The sequence below is a fragment of the Rousettus aegyptiacus genome, unplaced genomic scaffold (genome assembly GCF_014176215.1).
Source record: "Rousettus aegyptiacus isolate mRouAeg1 unplaced genomic scaffold, mRouAeg1.p scaffold_m13_p_4, whole genome shotgun sequence".
In the NCBI taxonomy this organism is placed as follows: Eukaryota; Metazoa; Chordata; class Mammalia; order Chiroptera; family Pteropodidae; genus Rousettus; species Rousettus aegyptiacus.
Genome location: NW_023416307.1, coordinates 155,260,434 through 155,277,165, shown reverse-complemented (window position 1 = coordinate 155,277,165; position 16,732 = coordinate 155,260,434). Strand labels below are relative to the sequence as shown.

Sequence of the window (16,732 nt, the reverse complement as noted above, 5' to 3'; positions counted from 1 at the left end):
TCTCATGCAGAACTAAAAACAGAGCAGGAAGCACAAAGAGGTAAGCAGGCTAGGCTCTGTCTCAACAATCAACAGCATTGTGCAGTCATAACTTCCCTGTGTCACTAAGCAACAAGAAGGTGACCTCCTGAGAGTCTCTTTCCTCAGACGGTCTCAGGAAGACAAGACGAAAGTCTGCCTTTTCTACTCCATTCCCGGGAAGATGCAAAGTGCTTTAGTAGGCTCCTGGGTAAGAGTGAGCTTTATAGTTAGTCCTGGCTCCTGGCCCTGGGGTGGTACCTGAAGTTTGAATGAATCATGAGAATAAAGTGAGAAAGCTTTCATCCAGCATCCAGGCTAGTGGAGGACCCAAAACTGCTTACTTCCACTCTGCCATTCTAAGGTCACCCCTGGAGCCTACTTAGTTTTCCTGACACCATGCCTACTTTCATGTGTCCTGGTGTCATGCTAACCAGCTGAGCATCCTAGTCTGCCAGCTGCCCCATTTATTCTCAGACCTATGCTTGTTGCCCCCAAACTTCTGAAGTTTAAATGCTCCTTAGACTGGAACATCTTGCTTGGCCCAGTAAATACTGTCGAACTAAACTGAATAGAGAGCAAAGGACATTTGACAGATAGTGGAAGGATGGACAGTAAAGTTGGATCACCCGTGCCCTCAGTGGGATGAAAAAATAATGGGCTTCCCAGTTATGCTTGGGGTTCCCCCCATGATGGCCGGAGGCTGGCTTGGGACACGTTCTTTCTGCTCAGGGCTATGACCGTGGAGGAACCAGACACACCATCCTCCCCAGAGAGCACTCAGGACAAGGATAGGCCACAGGAGTTCCATGGCCAGACATCCACAGGGTGTCTGCCTGAAATATTAGCACAGTACAGCTCCTTCCTTCTTAGACCCCTGATAGATGCTCGTTTCTGTCCTCTGTCAGTCCCCGTCTCTGAAATTCTCTCCGGAAGTTATCCACTATTGGTAAAGAACTTCTTTTGGAAAGTTCATCCCTCAGCTGTTCCGGTCAGAGGTTGCCCTTTATGCCTCAGTATGGGAGAGAGAGTAGCACACAGCTGTTCATGACTTTGCAGTGGAAGCAGAAGATGAATCCATTCAATCCTTGTTCCTCAGGGACTTTTGACCTATTTATTAACATTGTGAGGAGGGCAAGAAAGGGAACTTCCTCTCAGATCCCCACTAGATAGTGGCCCTATTCTCAAAATTGCTCAGTGCTCTGCATCACCCCAACGAAGAACCTGCCTGGTCCCCTCCCCTGCTGAAAAGTCTTCCCTTGCTCTCAGAAGAGAATGCACATTCCTGGCCTTCTCCTTTCCTGACCTCACTTCACTTCTCTCCAGCTTGCTAACAATCCTTTAGTCATAAGGCCTCTTTTTTCGTCATTGTTCTTCCAATGTATCTCTTTCTCTGGCCTCTGAACCTTACAACTCTCACTGCATAGAATGCTTTTCTGCTGCTGCTCACAGGGCTGATTCCTTTTCATGTTCAGGTCCCACCCTCATTGTCGTGAGGGGCTGTCCCTGTTTCCCTGTCACTCTTGATCTAGTCATCAGGCTAGTTCTTCCCTGACCCTATTCACTGTGCCTGACTCCCCCACAGAAGGAAGGTTCATAGGGACAAGGATCTTTCTGTCTTTTCACTGCTGTCTCACCAGCCCATATTAGGACCTTACTAAAGAAAGAGAGAGAGGAGAGAGAGAGAGAGAGAGAGAGAGAGAGAGAGAGAGAGAGAGAGAGAGAGAGACGGAGGTAGCGAGGTGGGGAGAGAGAAGGAGAGGTGGGGGAGGGAGAGGAGAGGGAGGGAGGAAGGAAGGAAGGAAGGAAGTAGGGAAGGAGGGAGGGAGGGAAGGAACTCCTGCCCCGCACACACATGACCCTCCCAGGTGGGCCGGCACGGCAGAGGCCAACTATTCTAATGATGGATGTGAGACACCTCTTCGCAGGCCCCTCTCCCTCTTCAGATTTATTATATTCTTTCAGGAACACCCAGGAGAGGCTTCCAGCCTGGGGGCCCCAAGGTCTGGGACCCAGGGTTAGGATTTGGGTAGGATTTACCCATATGCCTGCCTTATTATAGCACAACAGTGGCTTCTATGGGCACTACAGAGGCCAATTCAAGAGTGAAAGTGCTCGAGAATACCGCCTTGCAGCCAAGCCCCAGCCGCCGGCAGTGTTCCTGCAGCGATGTCAGGTACAAGGCAGCCCTGGGCTGAGCCAGTTTCTGCTCCTTTCAGGCCCCAAGAGTATCATCTTCAGCCCAACCGCAGCTGGACTGACGCCTGGGGCCAGCCTACCCCCAGGGACATGCATGAGGCAGGCCCCTCTTACCTGAAATGTCAGGTCTTCCCTCTACAGACAGGGCGGGGAGTAGCCAATAGCAGGATGGATGATTTTGCTCAATGTTCCTTTGAGATGGGGTGGGTGGCCATGGAGAAAGAGCCTCCAGAACCCAGAAAGTAAGACTTGAGTTTTGCCTAAGACCACCCTTAAACTCAGATTCCTTGATGCCATGAAAGCTCACGGTCTAGCCCACACTCAGCCTCATAGCCCAGGGACTCAGGAGCGAGTGAGTGGGAGGCCTCTTCTGGTCAAGGTGACAGCATGGAAAGTGGCTGGGCACCCACCCACTTGGCAGGCCTGGCCAAGGGGGACTGGAATGGAATGATGGCAGAAGTGGCCCAGAGTGGCTGGAAAAGGCTTCCTCAGAATAGGAAAGGGAGGCAGGGCCCCAGGCCTGGAGACAAGGGGGTGGGGGGCACTGTACATCAGTTGGGCCCCAAGAGGAAAATGCTGACCGGAAAGAGAAGAACTTAGGAGGACAAAGTGTGGGGGCCTAAGAGGAAGGCAGTCAGTCTCACAGGTTGCTAACAACCAAGGGGACAAGGGGAAGGCATGGCTGCTAGAACCCAGAAGGACAGAGTGGTGTGGAGAGGGCCACCCTGACAGGAGTGGTGATCTTGAGTAGAGAGACACAGCCAGGTGGGGGCTGGCCTGGGCGGGAGCCAGGAGAAGAAACGCCTCTTACCTTGGCCCCTCCCTCTCCTCCCAGGGCTTCCCAGTGGCCCAAGGGAAGGCAGCCTGGAGAAAAGTGTACTTAGGTTAGCCTACTGGACAAGAGCAGGGTAGAGGCAAGAGCAGGGTAGAGGAGGGCTGAGAGGGACTTGGAGGGGTGCCTGGAACATGCTCTGCCCACAGCAGTTTCTTGCTTCCTAGCCTTTAGCCCGTTCCTACTTGATCTGCCATCTGGATTCTCCAGGAATTGCTTTCTTAGGCCAAGAGCAGAGACTTGGAGGCTGCCGTGCTGTGCAGTCTGAACTTCCTTAGCATTCTTAGTCAAAAGGGCTGCCTGGCAGAGACCTGGAGGCTGCCATGCTGTGGAGTCTGAACTTCCTTAGCATTCTTAGTCGAAAAGGCTGCCTGGCATTGCCTACTGAGCCGGGCCCAAATGCAGCTCCAGGCTGCTCACTGGGGCCACCTCCCCTGTGAGAGTGATGAGGTCTAAGAAGTACAGGGACAGAGGCAACCCAGGGACTTCCTGCTGGGTGTTTGTAGTAGCCCTCAGTGGCAGCTCTCATCCCCAAGACCAGAACATCCTCTCAATCTGTCTCTCAGGGATAGAGTGGGGGACATGTTTTTGTTGAAGACTTGCTACATAATGCTTTTATGAATGTTATTAGCAGCCCCAAACAGCATGATCTGTGTGCATTGGGCTCAGGTTGTATAAATGCCAAGTCTCACAGCTCTTTCTAGGTCTAGAGCTGTTTTAATTAGTGGGAGCATTCAGGGAAGGTGCACATTTTACTTTCTTATTAGCTCAGAGATACCAGGTTTCTGCTGGTTGGTTGCAGCTATTATTGTTGAAAACCTTTCCGAGACGTGGCATCCACTTTCCTTAGTTTGGGACAGGTAGAAATTTTGTGTGTCCTTTAGATGCAAGAAAAAAAATATTTTTCTAAACCAGATTATTTCTGACCTTTACCTGCCTGACTCTTGGGAAATGTAATCCTGGTTCTGTTTGTTCTCAAGGTCAGACTAGAGTCCCGGGGGATCATGGTTGGGGGCAGATCTTTCATTGGTGATGTGCCATGATTGCTGTGTCCCTGCCACCACCCCCCACTGGTCCCTACCGTGCCTCAGACTGCCACAGAGGTTTCTCTCTCAGCACCCCATGACTGCAGACTGCCCAGCCTCCACAGGGGCCCTTAGCCCTCCCACAAGCAAACACTGCTTCCTTCCAGGAAACCTGCCCCTCCTCCAAGCCCTCTTCATCTGGAACCCCTGCCCAAGCCCCACCTGCTCAGAGACTGCAGGATTTTTACCACCTCGGTGGAAAAGGAGACTTAGATGTTTTAGAAGCCAAGATGTAGGTGAAATTCTCCTCAGGGGCCAAATACTCAGAACTGCCTGGGTGGAGAGAAAATGACTATGCTTCTTAAACAGGCTCCCACAGCTGTGAGAACAAAACTCCAGTCAGTGGGAGTCAATAGAGTATCCTGCCACGGTGAAAATAGTGAGTTTCCAGTCAGCTGCCTCCCAAATAAAGCATCACGGTCCAGGGCTGTGTACAATTCTACAGCTGAGGATAGAGATTGGGAGGAATTTATGGGTCAATTGGAACTCACTCTAGACCCCAAGATTTTTTTAATTGACATTTTTAGAGATAATTGTATATTCATAAGCAGTTGTAAGAAATAATAGAGATTCCTTCTACTTTTGCACAGTTTCCCCCAATGGCACATCATGCAAAGCTACAATATAATATCACAACCAGGACCTCGACATTGATGTAGTCCACCTAACTAATTTAGATTTCCTCAGTTTTACATGTCTGTCTTTGTGTGTGTGCGTGTGTGTATTGAGACCTATAAATTTTTATCACCTGTGTAGGTTTCTGTATCCACCACCCTGGTCAAGACATTGACCAACATCACAAGGATCTATGGCGGTGCCTTTTTATGACCACACCCACCAGCCTCCTGCCCCTCCACCCTCCCCTGTCCCTAAACTATGGCAATTACCAATCTCTTCTCCATTTCTAAAATTTTGACACTTAAAAATTTGTCATATAAATGGAGGATACAGCATACAACCTTTAGAGATTGGCTTTTCTCATTCAGCACAATTTCCTAGAGATTCATCCAAGCTTGTATGTATCATTCCTTTCCGTTACTGAGTAGTAGTCTATGGTATGTATGTACCAATTTGTTTAACCATTCACCTATTAAAAGATATCTGGGCTGATTCCAGTTTGGGGCTCTTACAAATAAAGCTGCTATGACCATTCGTGTACAGGTTTTTGGGTGAACATAAATTTTCGTTTTGGGAATAAATGCCCAGGAGTGCAATTGCTGAGTCATATAGTAGTTGGATGTTTAGTTTAAAAAAAAAAAAATTGCCGAACTGTTTTCCAGAGTATCTGTACTATTTCACGTTCCCACCAGCGATGTATAAGGGATTCAGTCTCTCTGCATCCTCACCAGTATTTGGTGTTATCTCTGTTTTTTACTTTAGCCATTCTGATGGATGTGTTGTGATATCTCATTCTGGTTTTAATTTGCATTTCTCTAATATTTAATGATGGTGAACATCTTTTCATGTGTTATTTGCCATTCGTATATATCCTCTTTGGTGAATTGGACAAGCGGAAGCAGTGGCCATGCTGAGGAGTGGTCCAGTCCTGGGTATATATTGAAGGAAGTATCAACAGGATTTCCTGCCACTTCGGATGTAGGGTGTGAAAGAAAAGAATCAAGAGGACTCCAAGGTGTTTGGACGGATCTAGTGGCCATGACCTGAGCTGGGGGAGGCTATTGATGGGTTGGGTTTGGGGAATGATTCAGAGCTCAGTCATGTGTTTGAGATGCTCATTAGACATTTGACTACTGAGTCCAGCATTCAGGAATGAGCTTGAGCTAGAGAGAGAAATTTCAGTTTCCTGGTAGTGTTTAGAGTCAAGAGCTTGGGTTGCTGATGAGGGAGTAAGGATGGGGGCCTAAAGTAAAACTTGAACCACTGCCCCCTAGATGGCAGGATATCCTGGAAGATGCTTCAGCCCCTTCCTCATTTGGTGGCCACAGAGGCTTCTGTTTGGGGGACAAGTGCGAGGATGAGACGTCCCAGAAGTGAGGTGTTGCTTTAATTTGTATCTGCCCTTTCAGGGTATTGGCAGTATAACAGTTTGCAGTGGGTGGCTCCTGGTATCTTCCCTCCATTATGGGCCATGAAATAGTATCTTTGGGTCAGGTAAGCCTCATTAACTTCTTTCTCACTCTTTCAAGGAACCCGCAAAGCAACACTTCTTCTCCAAGCATGACAACCGCACTTCCTTCGACAAAGTGAGAGCTGGGGAGAGGAGAGCGGGCGGGCCCCCAGACTAGGTTGATATTGAGGTGGGATGGAGGGGACGAGACATTGTAGGGGGAGAGAGCTCCGTATGCAGACAGAGGAGTGTCTGTCTTCCTGACAACCTCTCTCCTATGGGAAATAGCCCATTCCCCAAACGGAGGTACCTCTGCTTTAGTTTCCTCCACCAGCTTGCCTGACAATGTGCAAATCCCCTGGGAGCCACTAACTTTCTGGGGGCTTCACCTTGGAATAGAAAGCATAGCTCCAGAGGCAGGTTGAAAAGGTTGGGGTACAGGCCAGGGAGGCGAGGCACAAGCCAGGCCATCACCAAGCAGGCTTGGGTTTAGGAGGTGCCTGAGGCCATGCATGGTGCCGAGACTGTGGGCCAAGGGCCCGTACCGTTGAGGAGGGCCCCTACTGCCTGCTGCAGGGGATCGGAAGGCGGAAAAACATGGAGCACCTGTGGCAGCGACACACCTTCCTGCGCTGGGCGCCCTGTGAGCTGGAGTTCCGCCAGCAGCGGCCTCTTCAATCTTCCTACCAGGCCAATTTCCGGTCAGGACCAGAACTCGAGGACCTCCCTCAGCGCCTTGTCCACTTTGTGCAGATCCAGCCTCCTCAAGCCAGCACCACCTACCAGCAGAACTACTGCCAGCCATCCCGGGGTGGCCATTGTGGCAGCACTAAAGTGAGACCCCAGTCCTCCCTCACCAGCACACTGCCTAACCTCCCAGGGATCCCCAAACCCAAGCTGCTGCAGCATTATCTCCACGCTGGGGTCTCCGAGTGTCTAAACTGGTCCAAAGCATTAAAGAAGAATGACTGACATGGTGGCTTGCCTGTGCTTGCAGCCCCAGAGGCCCCAGAGGCTGGAGAGCAGTACGGCACTGCCAGGCCCTATGCCTGGCTCCTATGGTGCTCGTGCCCATAGTACCTGGGTGTCGGGTGGGGAGGTGCTACCCTGGGAGCCCTGCCACTGACTGAGAAGGGGTAAGGCCTGCAGGAGGGTAAGGGTCTAGGAAGATTACCATGGCCACAGCGGATGGGTTCCAGGACCCCAGATCCATGCTTGCAGCAAACCCAGCTATGAGCCCTTTGCACTAAGTGTGGCTGCAGGGTAAACAGGGTCAATGGCCCCTATAGCTAGGTAGGCAGCAAAGATTGGAGGAGGAGGCCGAGGCTGGCAGCTTTGCTTTCTCTGGGAGGCCACCACCTCTAGCGGGCCGGGGGACTGCCACACAGTCCTGCCTAAGAGACAGCTGCCCCACAGTTGCAGCAGAGGGAGACCGCCTGGCCACAGCTCCCCCGCTGGTCAGCGCCTCCATATGGAGGTGAGCAGAAATTTGTGGAAATGCTGTGTGACACACACCTGGAGGACATCCTGGCCCTGTTGTGTTTTTTTTTGTAGTTTTCTTAACTCTTCTCTGGTCATCTTGTGAGCGCCCTCTCTAACACCCAGGACAGTGGGGGACAGCGGGCATTCTATATCACCAAAAGAGAAGCTGAGGCTTAGGAGGGGCAGAACACTTTGGGGACAGAGGCTAGATCCAAAAAGCTCCTTTGGACCGTCATTCCCTTGGAGAACTGAGGCCCCCGAAGGAGGCCCGGGGCGATAGGGGCGACCCGGGAGTCCACGCCAGGGACCAGACATTACATTTTAGCAGCACTTTTACTCTCACATCTGAACTCCCTGGGTCCTCACAACAGCCCTGTGAGGTAGGTAGGGCAGGAAGGTTTCAGAGATCCCCATTTAAAGACGAGGATGCTGAGGCACAGAGAGGTGAAATGACTGGCCTAACGTCACACAGCCAGCGGTGTAAAGGGCCAAAAGCCGACATCCCTTCGGCCCTCTGAGATTCCCTCTTCCACTCTTCCATCCCTTCCGTGTCCTCCACCCTCCCTGAACTCTCTTGGGCCCCCAGGGGCCTTCGAGGCAGGCTGGCAGCTAAGATTTTTCAGGAATAGTCATTGGGGTGGGCCTGGTCAACTCCAGGTAGGCACTGACCCTGAGGGGCATGAGGCCAGCTCTCCCCTCCCCCCACTTCCCCTTCAGACAGAGGGCCCAGCAGGTTCCAGAGCAAGGGTAGAGCCAGGCGTAGTCCATGAATGAGTGGGGGTAAAGGTGGTGGAAGCGTATGTACGTCCTACGCTAAAAACAAAGCCCCCCCAAGTCCCCGAGGCAGTGTCTCAAGTTCCCATGCCTGTGCCTTCCTCATCCCACAGAGCCACAGAGAGCTTCCTTAGCAGCACAAGGAGCCACAGACATCTGCCTCTGGCACCGAGCTGCTCCAGTGGACAAGGTCCCGTCAGGCCTTCAGACCCCATCACACAGACACAGAGCCTCCACAGCTTGGCTGGGACCCTGGGCCACACCCCCGATGACAAACAGCCGGGGCCCAGCCTGCAGACTAGAACAGGAGCAACGGGCTGTTGGCATGGCAGGCAGCGCCTCCCAGCGCCGCCGTGCGAGGCCGAAGCCCTCCACAGAGCCCAGCGGGCATGGCTGGTTTCCTGCAAGAAGGAGACAGAGGTCGTAAAGGGACCGCTGCAGGGGCTCCAGCTCTTTGGCTTCCTGGGCCCAGAGTATGCCCCGGCAAGCATCGCCCCGGGATGGGCTGTCGGTGCCTTACTACTCATTGCCCCCACCCATCATTTGTTCATTTATTCACTCCGATTTCCACTTGTCCGTTCATTCAGTGGTCATTTGTCCTGTTTCTGTCTCCTAGGCCCCTGCTGGTACAAAGTCCTGAGTCAGGTGCTGAGGATACCCCAAGAGCTGGGCCATGCAGACCACACCCCACCACGGATTGGGAAAGGGAAGCTCACAAAGCCCTGAACCCTGGAGAGCCTAGAGAAGGGCAGGAGATGGTGCCACTCCTTCCTGTCTGGGGCTCCCCTCCCATCCCTAGACCCACAGAAACTCACCAAGGCCCCCAATAGCCACGATGTGGCCCCCAAAGGAGCCAACCACAAAGTCGGCCCTCTTATCCCTCATGCGCAGGCCACGGGGCAGCTTGGTCCAGGACCCTGCAGGAGAGGGGAAGTCAGACCTGGCTCCCCACACTGCGCCCCTCCATCCCATGGAGAGTGGGAGGACAGCCCAGGCCAGCCACTGCTCACCATGCTCCAGGTCGAACATCTCCACAGTGTTGACAAAGTGTGGGCGGGAGTAGAAATTGTGGGGCCCGGGCTGCTGCAGGCCACCCAGACTAAAGACGCTGCCTTCGGCCATGGCGCAGCCGGCAAAGGCCCGGCGGCTGGGCAGGCTTGGGTGCCGGGTCCAGGTACGGGCCTCCAGATCAAAGGCCTCAAAAGCAGTCACTGGGAGCTTGCCCTGGCGGCCCCCTGCCAATGGAATTGGGGCACCTGGGAGGGAGCCTAGGGGTCCTGGCAGGCTCCTCCTTCACCACGGTTGCTGAGCCTTCAACACTGTCCACCTCAGCCACCCATACCCAGCTGTGTGCGCGCCAGAGCCTGAATCAACCACCCCTCGGATCCTCAGGCACTAGAGTTTGGTTTTCCGGCCCCAGCAGGGCCACCCAAGGTCAGAGCCTCCGAGCAAGCCTGGCTCACCCCAACAAAGCTGCTCTTGTCTTGCCATCCCGGACTAAGCCTGATCCTGGCTAACCACAGGGATAGGTGCTTGTGGACTTCGAGCCCCTTTCCCACATCCCCCAGGCCCTTACCCAGGACATAGATCTTATTCCCGTGCAGGAAGGTGGAGGCCCCATAGCAGGGTGTGGGCATGGAAGGTAGCGAAAGCCAGCAGTCCCGTCGGGGCTCATACACTCGAACCTGGGCCTGGGGCATCGTGTCTGGGCCCATTCCTCCAAGAGCATACACCATACCATCTGCATAGAAAAGAGCAGTTTAGACTGTATCCTGACCTGGCCAGGGCATCCCAACCTGACAGCTGCCCTGGTCAGGCCTGAGGGTGGCTAGGGACCCATGTGTTTGTGGTACCCATCCCCAGCAACAGAAATCTTCCTGTCTGCCTGCATGGAGAGGGGGAGGGGAGAGCTAGGATTCCTGCTCTGGCCAGGGCCTCTCCAAGTGAAGAGCAGGAGGCAGAAGATCTAATTATAATCTGTCTCCGTCTCCCTGGAGACACTATGGTAACCAAGTCTGGCATCCAAGCAGAACCAGACCTGGTCAGACCTGGAGGCCACAAGGTGGGGGCTGCCCTAGAGGAAGGAGGGTGGAGAATGGTTTAAGCTAGGGTGGAGGGCACATGGGGATCTGCTCAGCATGAAGCTCAGACTGGGGAGGGCCTCTAGGAATCAGTTGGAGTTGGGGTACAGGCCACAAGCCTTCTACCCAAGAGCCAGGCCAGCACCTCTGCACCCCACCTTTTCACTAGAGTAGGCTCTTGCCCTCTTATGCCCTCAGGGTCAGCTGGGGGCATGTCTGGGGGCCTTGGGGATATAAGACGGTCAGCTGGGGGCTTCCATGGCAACTGTCTCCAAGCCGCTTGGCCTTCGTCCATCTCAGGTTCCCTGGTGTGTGTGTGGGGAACAATCTAAGCACTTGCCTGGCTCTGAGCCAAGGCCTTGCTCCCCTCCCCCAACCTCAGACTATTTATAATCATGGGAGTCATTGGGCCACCACTCTTTGTCTCTTAGAGAAGAGGAATGGATGGGGCAGGGAAGTGGCTGGGGCCTCCCATCAAGCTGGAGGCCAGCCTGGGCTGTGCCTCCCTCCTCACAGTTGGAAAAAGCAGTTAAGGCTGCTGCTGGCCCAGCTCAGAGCTACATCGAGGAGGGTACAGCAGGGTTAGGAGGCAAAGTCAAAGGCACCCAGGCAAAATTTATAGCTCTTATCCAATCTCTGAGGGTAAGGGGCCAAGTCAGAAAAGAAAGGAGGGTATTGAGGCACCTGAGGGACCTTCCTTGGGATGCCACTCACCTCTCTCCACAGTCGCAATGCCCATGGCTGCCTGAGGGAGGGTGGCCCGACGCTCCCAGCGGCCCTCGTCGGCTAGGAAGGCCTCCACAGCAGCAACTGGGCTTTGGCTCTCATCCACACCGCCCACCACGAGCACCTGCTTGCCCAGCACCACAGCAGCTGCACCAGCCCGGGAAGTGGGCAGGGGCGCCAGTGCCAGCCACGTGTGTGAGGCCATGTCCAGTGTCTCGGCAGTGTCCAGGGGCAGTCCAGCCCGGCCACAGCCCCCCAACACTAGCAGGTGCCCATCCTGGTATGCCACTGTGCTATACACCCGGCAGGTGGGCATGGGTGGGAACACCTGCCAAGCAAAGGCCCGGCTACCTCCTGTAGCCATGGCGTTCACCTCCAGTGGCAGGCCATGCTCTCTGCTCAGACTGCAGGTGCCACTGAAGAAAGCCTCATCTTGGCTCTACAAGGGCTACAGGGGGGTGTCAGACCAGTCCAGAAAACTCTCTACCTGGAGGGGAGAGGTGAAACAAAGGGTCAGGGCACTGACCAGCCCTCAGAGTACAAATGAGCAGCCTGTAGCTGGGGACAGAGTTAGACCAAAATCACTGGTGGGAAAAACAGGAGGACCCACCCCGGCTGGCTAGCACACCACCGTGGAGGCCCACCCAGAGTGGGAAGGAGGGCAGACTTCCAGATACCCAGGCAACCCCTCCCCCCATTCCTACAGGGCATATGGGATTCTCCTCCCACCCTGCTCTCACCTAAGAGCTTCCCATCCTATCTAGGTCTACGTAAGGTGACGAGGATAGGACTCTCCACCCTAGCCCACTTCCTTTCCCCTCAACAGTCCTCACCCTGGCGCTCTGCGTGAGTGGGGTCCTACTGTACCCTCCCCCTTATTGGCTTCCAGTGTGCCTTGGGCAGCACCAGAGTCTCCCACCTGCTGCCAGGGATCACTCCAGGGCATCCTTACAACCCCTTTGGGAACCACAGAGTTCACCCATTCCCACCAGCAAAAGGCCAAGATCAGAGCTTTTGGCACTGGAAAGGGAAAGGCTGGACGCCAGGGTCCCACATTCCCCTTTGAGGTCTACCCTCAGAGGTTTGCCCATGCCAGGTCTCCAGAGGCTGGCCTCCTTGGTGCCCAGAATGAGGGAGGGGGGTGATTTTGTGATCCCATGAGCCCAGGGTCCCAGGGTCCAAGGAGTTTCCAGCAGGAATGGGCAGCTGGACTACTAGGGCCCCTCACAGCAAATACAAGTTCCCCATTCTACCCTTCCCGCGGGGCCCGCACTCCTGGGATCCCAGGCACGAGGGCCCCCAACCCCAAACTTCTATCTCTGGGGAGGAGCAGGGGGAGGGCGTCGGGGGGCGGGTCCGGACCAGCGCGCTTATGGCTCTACACCCCGCGCCCCAAACTTCCCCTGAGCGCGGCTCCGCGGGACTCACCGGCCGGGGCTCCGGCGCCGCCGGGGCGCGGGGTCCGCCGTTCCGGCTCCGCTGGTGCCGGCTCTGGCTGGGGCTGAGGCCGGGCTCCTGCGGGGCTCCGGCGGGGCTCCGGCTCGGCTCTGGCGCGGGGCGGGGCTGGACGGGGTCCGCCCCTCGTCCCCCCTCCCACTTCGGGAATATCTTCCCCCCACTTCCCCCCACCTTAACCCTGCACCTGCCGTGGCTGGAGCAGGGCGCGCCAACCCATGGTTGCACGCAAACGAGCGAACAGACAGACGGACATGTGGACACTGGGCCTTCCCAGAATTTAGGGTCCGACCTCGGGTGGGGGTAGAAATGAGGCAACAGTGAGCAGCACACACGTATATGGTGTGTGTGTGTGGGGGGGGGGCGTTTCTGAGCTGGACTCAGCCTGAGAGCATCAGCGGGGGAATCGGGCCAGCAGAACCTGGGAGCTTGAGGGGCGGGCGTTCGCCTAGTAAGGCTGAGCGCAGATGAGCCCAACAGCAGGCTTCGCTGCGACGCCCCCTGGAGGCCACTTGGAGCGTGACCTGGGCTACTCTGGTGGGGCGGTGTCTGGGTCGCCCTTCCCCAGGCAAAGAGCAAGGCACAGAATATGTCTTATGGTGTACATTGAGGTTAGCAGAGGCTGGCGGAGCAGTCAGTGCCAGCCTCAGTACTTGACAAGCCCTTCCACAGGCCTGAGTGGGAGGAGTTCTAGGGAGGAGGGTAGTTCTGAGTAGATGAAGAGTCAGAGGCCACAGGGTCTTCCAGGCTGGTGACTCTGGCCTCATTCTGTAGAGCCTAAAGCCTGGAGTATTTTGGGATCTGAGATACTTTGCGACTATCCATCTTCAGGGTCCTGGACCTGCCTCTAGCCAACTAAGGGGTCAGCCAAGAGCAAGCTAGTGTGACAGAGGGCTGCCTACCTCAGACCCAGACCCAGACCCATCTTCTGAATATTTGGAGCACTGGCTAAGTCTGTGAGCTGGTGATCCATTTGTACAGGTCAGGGGTCATCTATGAGAAGAGGTCTTGCTACTGTCTTGTCCCTCTTTCATGGACAGTGTCTGTCTCAGTTTCCCTAGAACCACACCGGGAGACAAAGATGTAAGTGCACTGTTAATGTTAAGGAGATGAGGCCCTTAAGTGCCAGTAGAGGAGTGGCAAAGAGACAGGGGAAGCAGCCAATAAAGAATGTGTCATCAAGCAAGTTACCACTCTGGGAAACCTGGACCAAACCCTGCTGGGGACTCTGGAAGCCAGTGTGAAACATGGGCCTCACATTCTTGTTCCCTGCTCAGAGGACAAGCTCCCCAAATCCCTCGTCTCTTCCTCCTCTCCAAGGTTCTTTCTCAGATCACCATCAGTCGTGGTTTGAGAGCTGCTTGGGATCATTAATAACCTAGCCTGCCTGACTCCTGGCCTGCCCAGAGTGTGGACAGAGCTTTGTCCATGACCAGAAAGAGAATTCGGCTCCTTGCAGGGGCTGGCAGTTGAACTTGGAGGGCATGTATGGAAATGGTGGTGCCAAGGCTTGTTCCAGATCCTGGCTAGAAGGCTTCAGCCTTACTCCTCACTTAGGGGACTGGTAACCTCCCCTTCCGGGTGTTCACACTGCCCTACAGACCCACTCGCATTTCCCACTATTCCCTTTTCAGGCCCCTTCCCCTCTCCTTCCCAACAATTAAACACTCAAAAGCCTCCTACCTTTAGACACCTCCCAGCTCCCCAAATCCCTCGTCTCTTCTTCCTCCTCTCCAAACTCTGAAAACCATGTTCTCTTTCTACTGCCTTGATATCTGCCGCCTTTATATCTGTTGTCACTGCTCCCTCAAAACTGCTCTTGCAGAAGTCACCATGGAACACCAGAGAGCTAAAACTAGAGGGTCCCTGTGGTTTTGTCTTAACTGAAATGTTGCGGCATCTTCAAAGTTTTACCCTTGTGACTTCTGCTTCCTCCTGCTGATGTCTTGCCTCTCTCTGAGTCTTTTATAGGCCCTGTTTTCTTTCCTTCCCCAAGAAATGGGTCCTCAAGATCTGGCCTTGGCTTTTCCCCTTGGCACACAGACTCCTTCCTGGGTGGTCCCTCCTGGGCCACTGGCCTCAGTCACATCTAGATCTCCACCAGATCTCTCTGCTCAGGTGGATACAGGTCTAGAGTCCATCACTCAGGGCTATAAAATATGCCAAAGGGAGAGCAAGGAATGGATCTTGGGATGACGCTGTGCTCTCTCCCAACCTCATCCTGTCTGATCCCAGTTACAGCTATAGGGTCACCATCCACCAAAGTCCAGGTCAAGTTAGACTCTGCTCTGATGAATGCTCCCAGAGAGTCCCATCTGGGAAATATTGGACACCCAGAGGCAGAAAGATTACCCTCAGGGAGCTAGGTACCTCATGACCTTACTCCTAACCCCTATTATTTCCCCAGTTCTACTGTCTGGAAAGGACAGAGCCCAGGGATGAACCTACCCATCATGGTCTCCCATTTTGCACTGATCTCTGGGCTGGACATCACCAGAGAGGGTTCTCTTTTCAAGGACACACCTAGGCCATGCCATTCCTGGAGGCTTTCATGGAAGTGGTTTCTGTTTACACAACCCTGGTCCCACCTGCACACACAGGCCAACACTGCTGGCTTTGGTGAAGTTGTGGAAGATAACTGGGGTAGAAGGTGAGGCTGAATTGGTCCTGAGAGTGAATAACTAATCCTCAACCATGGATGGGCAGAGACAGGGCTCACCAACAGATGAGGACTGAGAGTGCTAAAGTGGGACTTCCTGATTACATTCCCTGAAACTCTGGCCCTTGGGATGCTAACCTTTCCTTCTCTCTACCAGGACAGAAGGCTAGAAGCACTGACCCCAGAGGAATGGAGAGTTGGCAATTCTTGATTGGCACTTTGGCTAGGAAGCTCAGGGTAACCAGATGAGGCCTAGGGTAGGGTTGGCGTTTCTTTTTAGGGGTGTCCAGACCACTCCATATAGGCGGAAAAATGTAGAGCAGCCTGAGACCCTTGGAGTCAGATGGGGAGGGAGGAGAGTTATCAACCAGTCCCCAAGTAAAGCATTCAGCCACCCTCTCATGATTGTCCACAGTCTTCCACCTGCTCCCCGCTACGAAATTTAGCACCATTGTATATGTCAGAGTCCAAGAGTTGTGGCAGTATTTCTGCCTCTTAGCTTAGCCACTGACCCAAGTGCAGATGCCCCCACTAATTCATCTATGAAACAAGGGATCCCATGCTGCCTCCCAACCAGGATTTGAGGGTACCTGACGCAGAAAGGCTTTTGGTCAGAGTAGTGGTGATCTTTCTGACCCCTCAGACTCCTAGGGTTAACTTTGACCTATGTCTTTTCACCTGGTGCTACTTGGGCAGTGGACCCTGCAACCACCAGTCCTCTGTTGGCCCCAGGATATAGGTGGAAAGACTTGAGGTCCCAGTCTCCTAGGCAAAAGGAAAGAGATTTTGGGTAGAGTTAAGTGTGGAGGCAGGATTTTCCTGTCATTGAGGCTGACAGAGCTGAGACTGGGCCAGGGTGCTCCCACCACACCCATGGATATGTTGCCTGGCAAGTGCACTAAGGCCCACACTGGTATGCTGGGACTCTCAGATTGGACATGCCCAGCTTTGGGCTTGTGTGCAGCACATGTGTGCACACCAGCCTTTTATACCACTTGCCGGGGACTCCATTCTCAGGAATAGAGGAGGGCTTACTGTCCTCAGATGAGATACCCCTGCTGCAAAATAAAAAGGCTCCCCTGAGGCACTCCCAGGCAGGGAAGCACCTCTTTTGCCCTCTGGTCAGGTGCCTGGGACAGAGGCAGGCCTTGTCAGTGGCTGCGGGAGGTCCAGAGGGTGGAGGATGGCTGGGATCTTGCGGGGACTCCTTCCCAGATGTTGCTGCACCACCAGGCCCCTAAAAGTGGATATCAGTTGGGCCTCTAATACAGTTCTGGTGGGGGTTCCAGTGCAGCCCTGTCCGGGCCATGTCCGAGAGCACTTTTGCTCCTCACACTCCAGTATGGGCCCGGA

General features: G+C 54.2%; 2 protein-coding genes across 5 annotated transcripts; one reads left to right on the top strand and one right to left on the bottom strand.

Moving 5' to 3' along the window:
- The first annotated feature begins 202 nt into the window (after positions 1-202).
- CUNH3orf84 (chromosome unknown C3orf84 homolog) lies at positions 203-7,174 on the top strand. Its single transcript, XM_016149918.2, has 4 exons — positions 203-229; positions 2,081-2,194; positions 6,282-6,338; positions 6,758-7,174. Exons 1-4 carry the CDS (start codon positions 203-205, stop codon positions 7,172-7,174), a joined length of 615 nt encoding a protein of 204 aa, XP_016005404.1.
- Positions 7,175-7,998: 824 nt separating this feature from the next.
- KLHDC8B (kelch domain containing 8B) lies at positions 7,999-16,728 on the bottom strand. Of its 4 annotated transcripts, none has more exons than XM_016149916.2 (6): positions 12,908-16,728; positions 11,254-11,752; positions 10,035-10,199; positions 9,469-9,693; positions 9,274-9,375; positions 7,999-8,859 (listed from the first exon to the last, which is right to left on the bottom strand). In XM_016149916.2, exons 2-6 carry the CDS (start codon positions 11,627-11,629, stop codon positions 8,663-8,665), a joined length of 1,065 nt encoding a protein of 354 aa, XP_016005402.2. In that variant the 5' UTR covers positions 11,630-11,752; positions 12,908-16,728; the 3' UTR covers positions 7,999-8,662. The 4 variants fall into 4 exon arrangements, with proteins under 4 accessions (XP_016005402.2, XP_016005401.2, XP_016005400.2 ...); XM_016149915.2 differs by lacking the exon at positions 12,908-16,728 and adding an exon at positions 12,694-12,781; XM_016149914.2 differs by lacking the exon at positions 12,908-16,728 and having other exon boundaries at positions 11,254-12,524.
- Between the last annotated feature and the right edge of the window lie 4 nt (positions 16,729-16,732).

What these genes read in the sequence shown, in the direction of transcription:
- CUNH3orf84 (XM_016149918.2), top strand. Translation starts at nt 203, where the DNA reads ATGCAAAGTGCTTTAGTAGGCTCCTGG. An exon ending in GTGCTTTAGTAGGCTCCTGG is followed by an intron (nt 230 to 2,080) that starts GTAAGAGTGAGC and finishes GCCTTATTATAG; the next exon opens with CACAACAGTGGCTTCTATGG. An exon ending in ACCGCACTTCCTTCGACAAA is followed by an intron (nt 6,339 to 6,757) that starts GTGAGAGCTGGG and finishes ACCGTTGAGGAG; the next exon opens with GGCCCCTACTGCCTGCTGCA.
- KLHDC8B (XM_016149916.2), bottom strand. Translation starts at nt 11,629, where the DNA reads ATGGCTACAGGAGGTAGCCGGGCCTTTGCTTGGCAGGTGTTCCCACCC. An exon ending in CATTGCGACTGTGGAGAGAG is followed by an intron (nt 10,200 to 11,253) that starts GTGAGTGGCATC and finishes TTTTCTATGCAG; the next exon opens with ATGGTATGGTGTATGCTCTT. An exon ending in GATGTTCGACCTGGAGCATG is followed by an intron (nt 9,376 to 9,468) that starts GTGAGCAGTGGC and finishes CCTCTCCTGCAG; the next exon opens with GGTCCTGGACCAAGCTGCCC.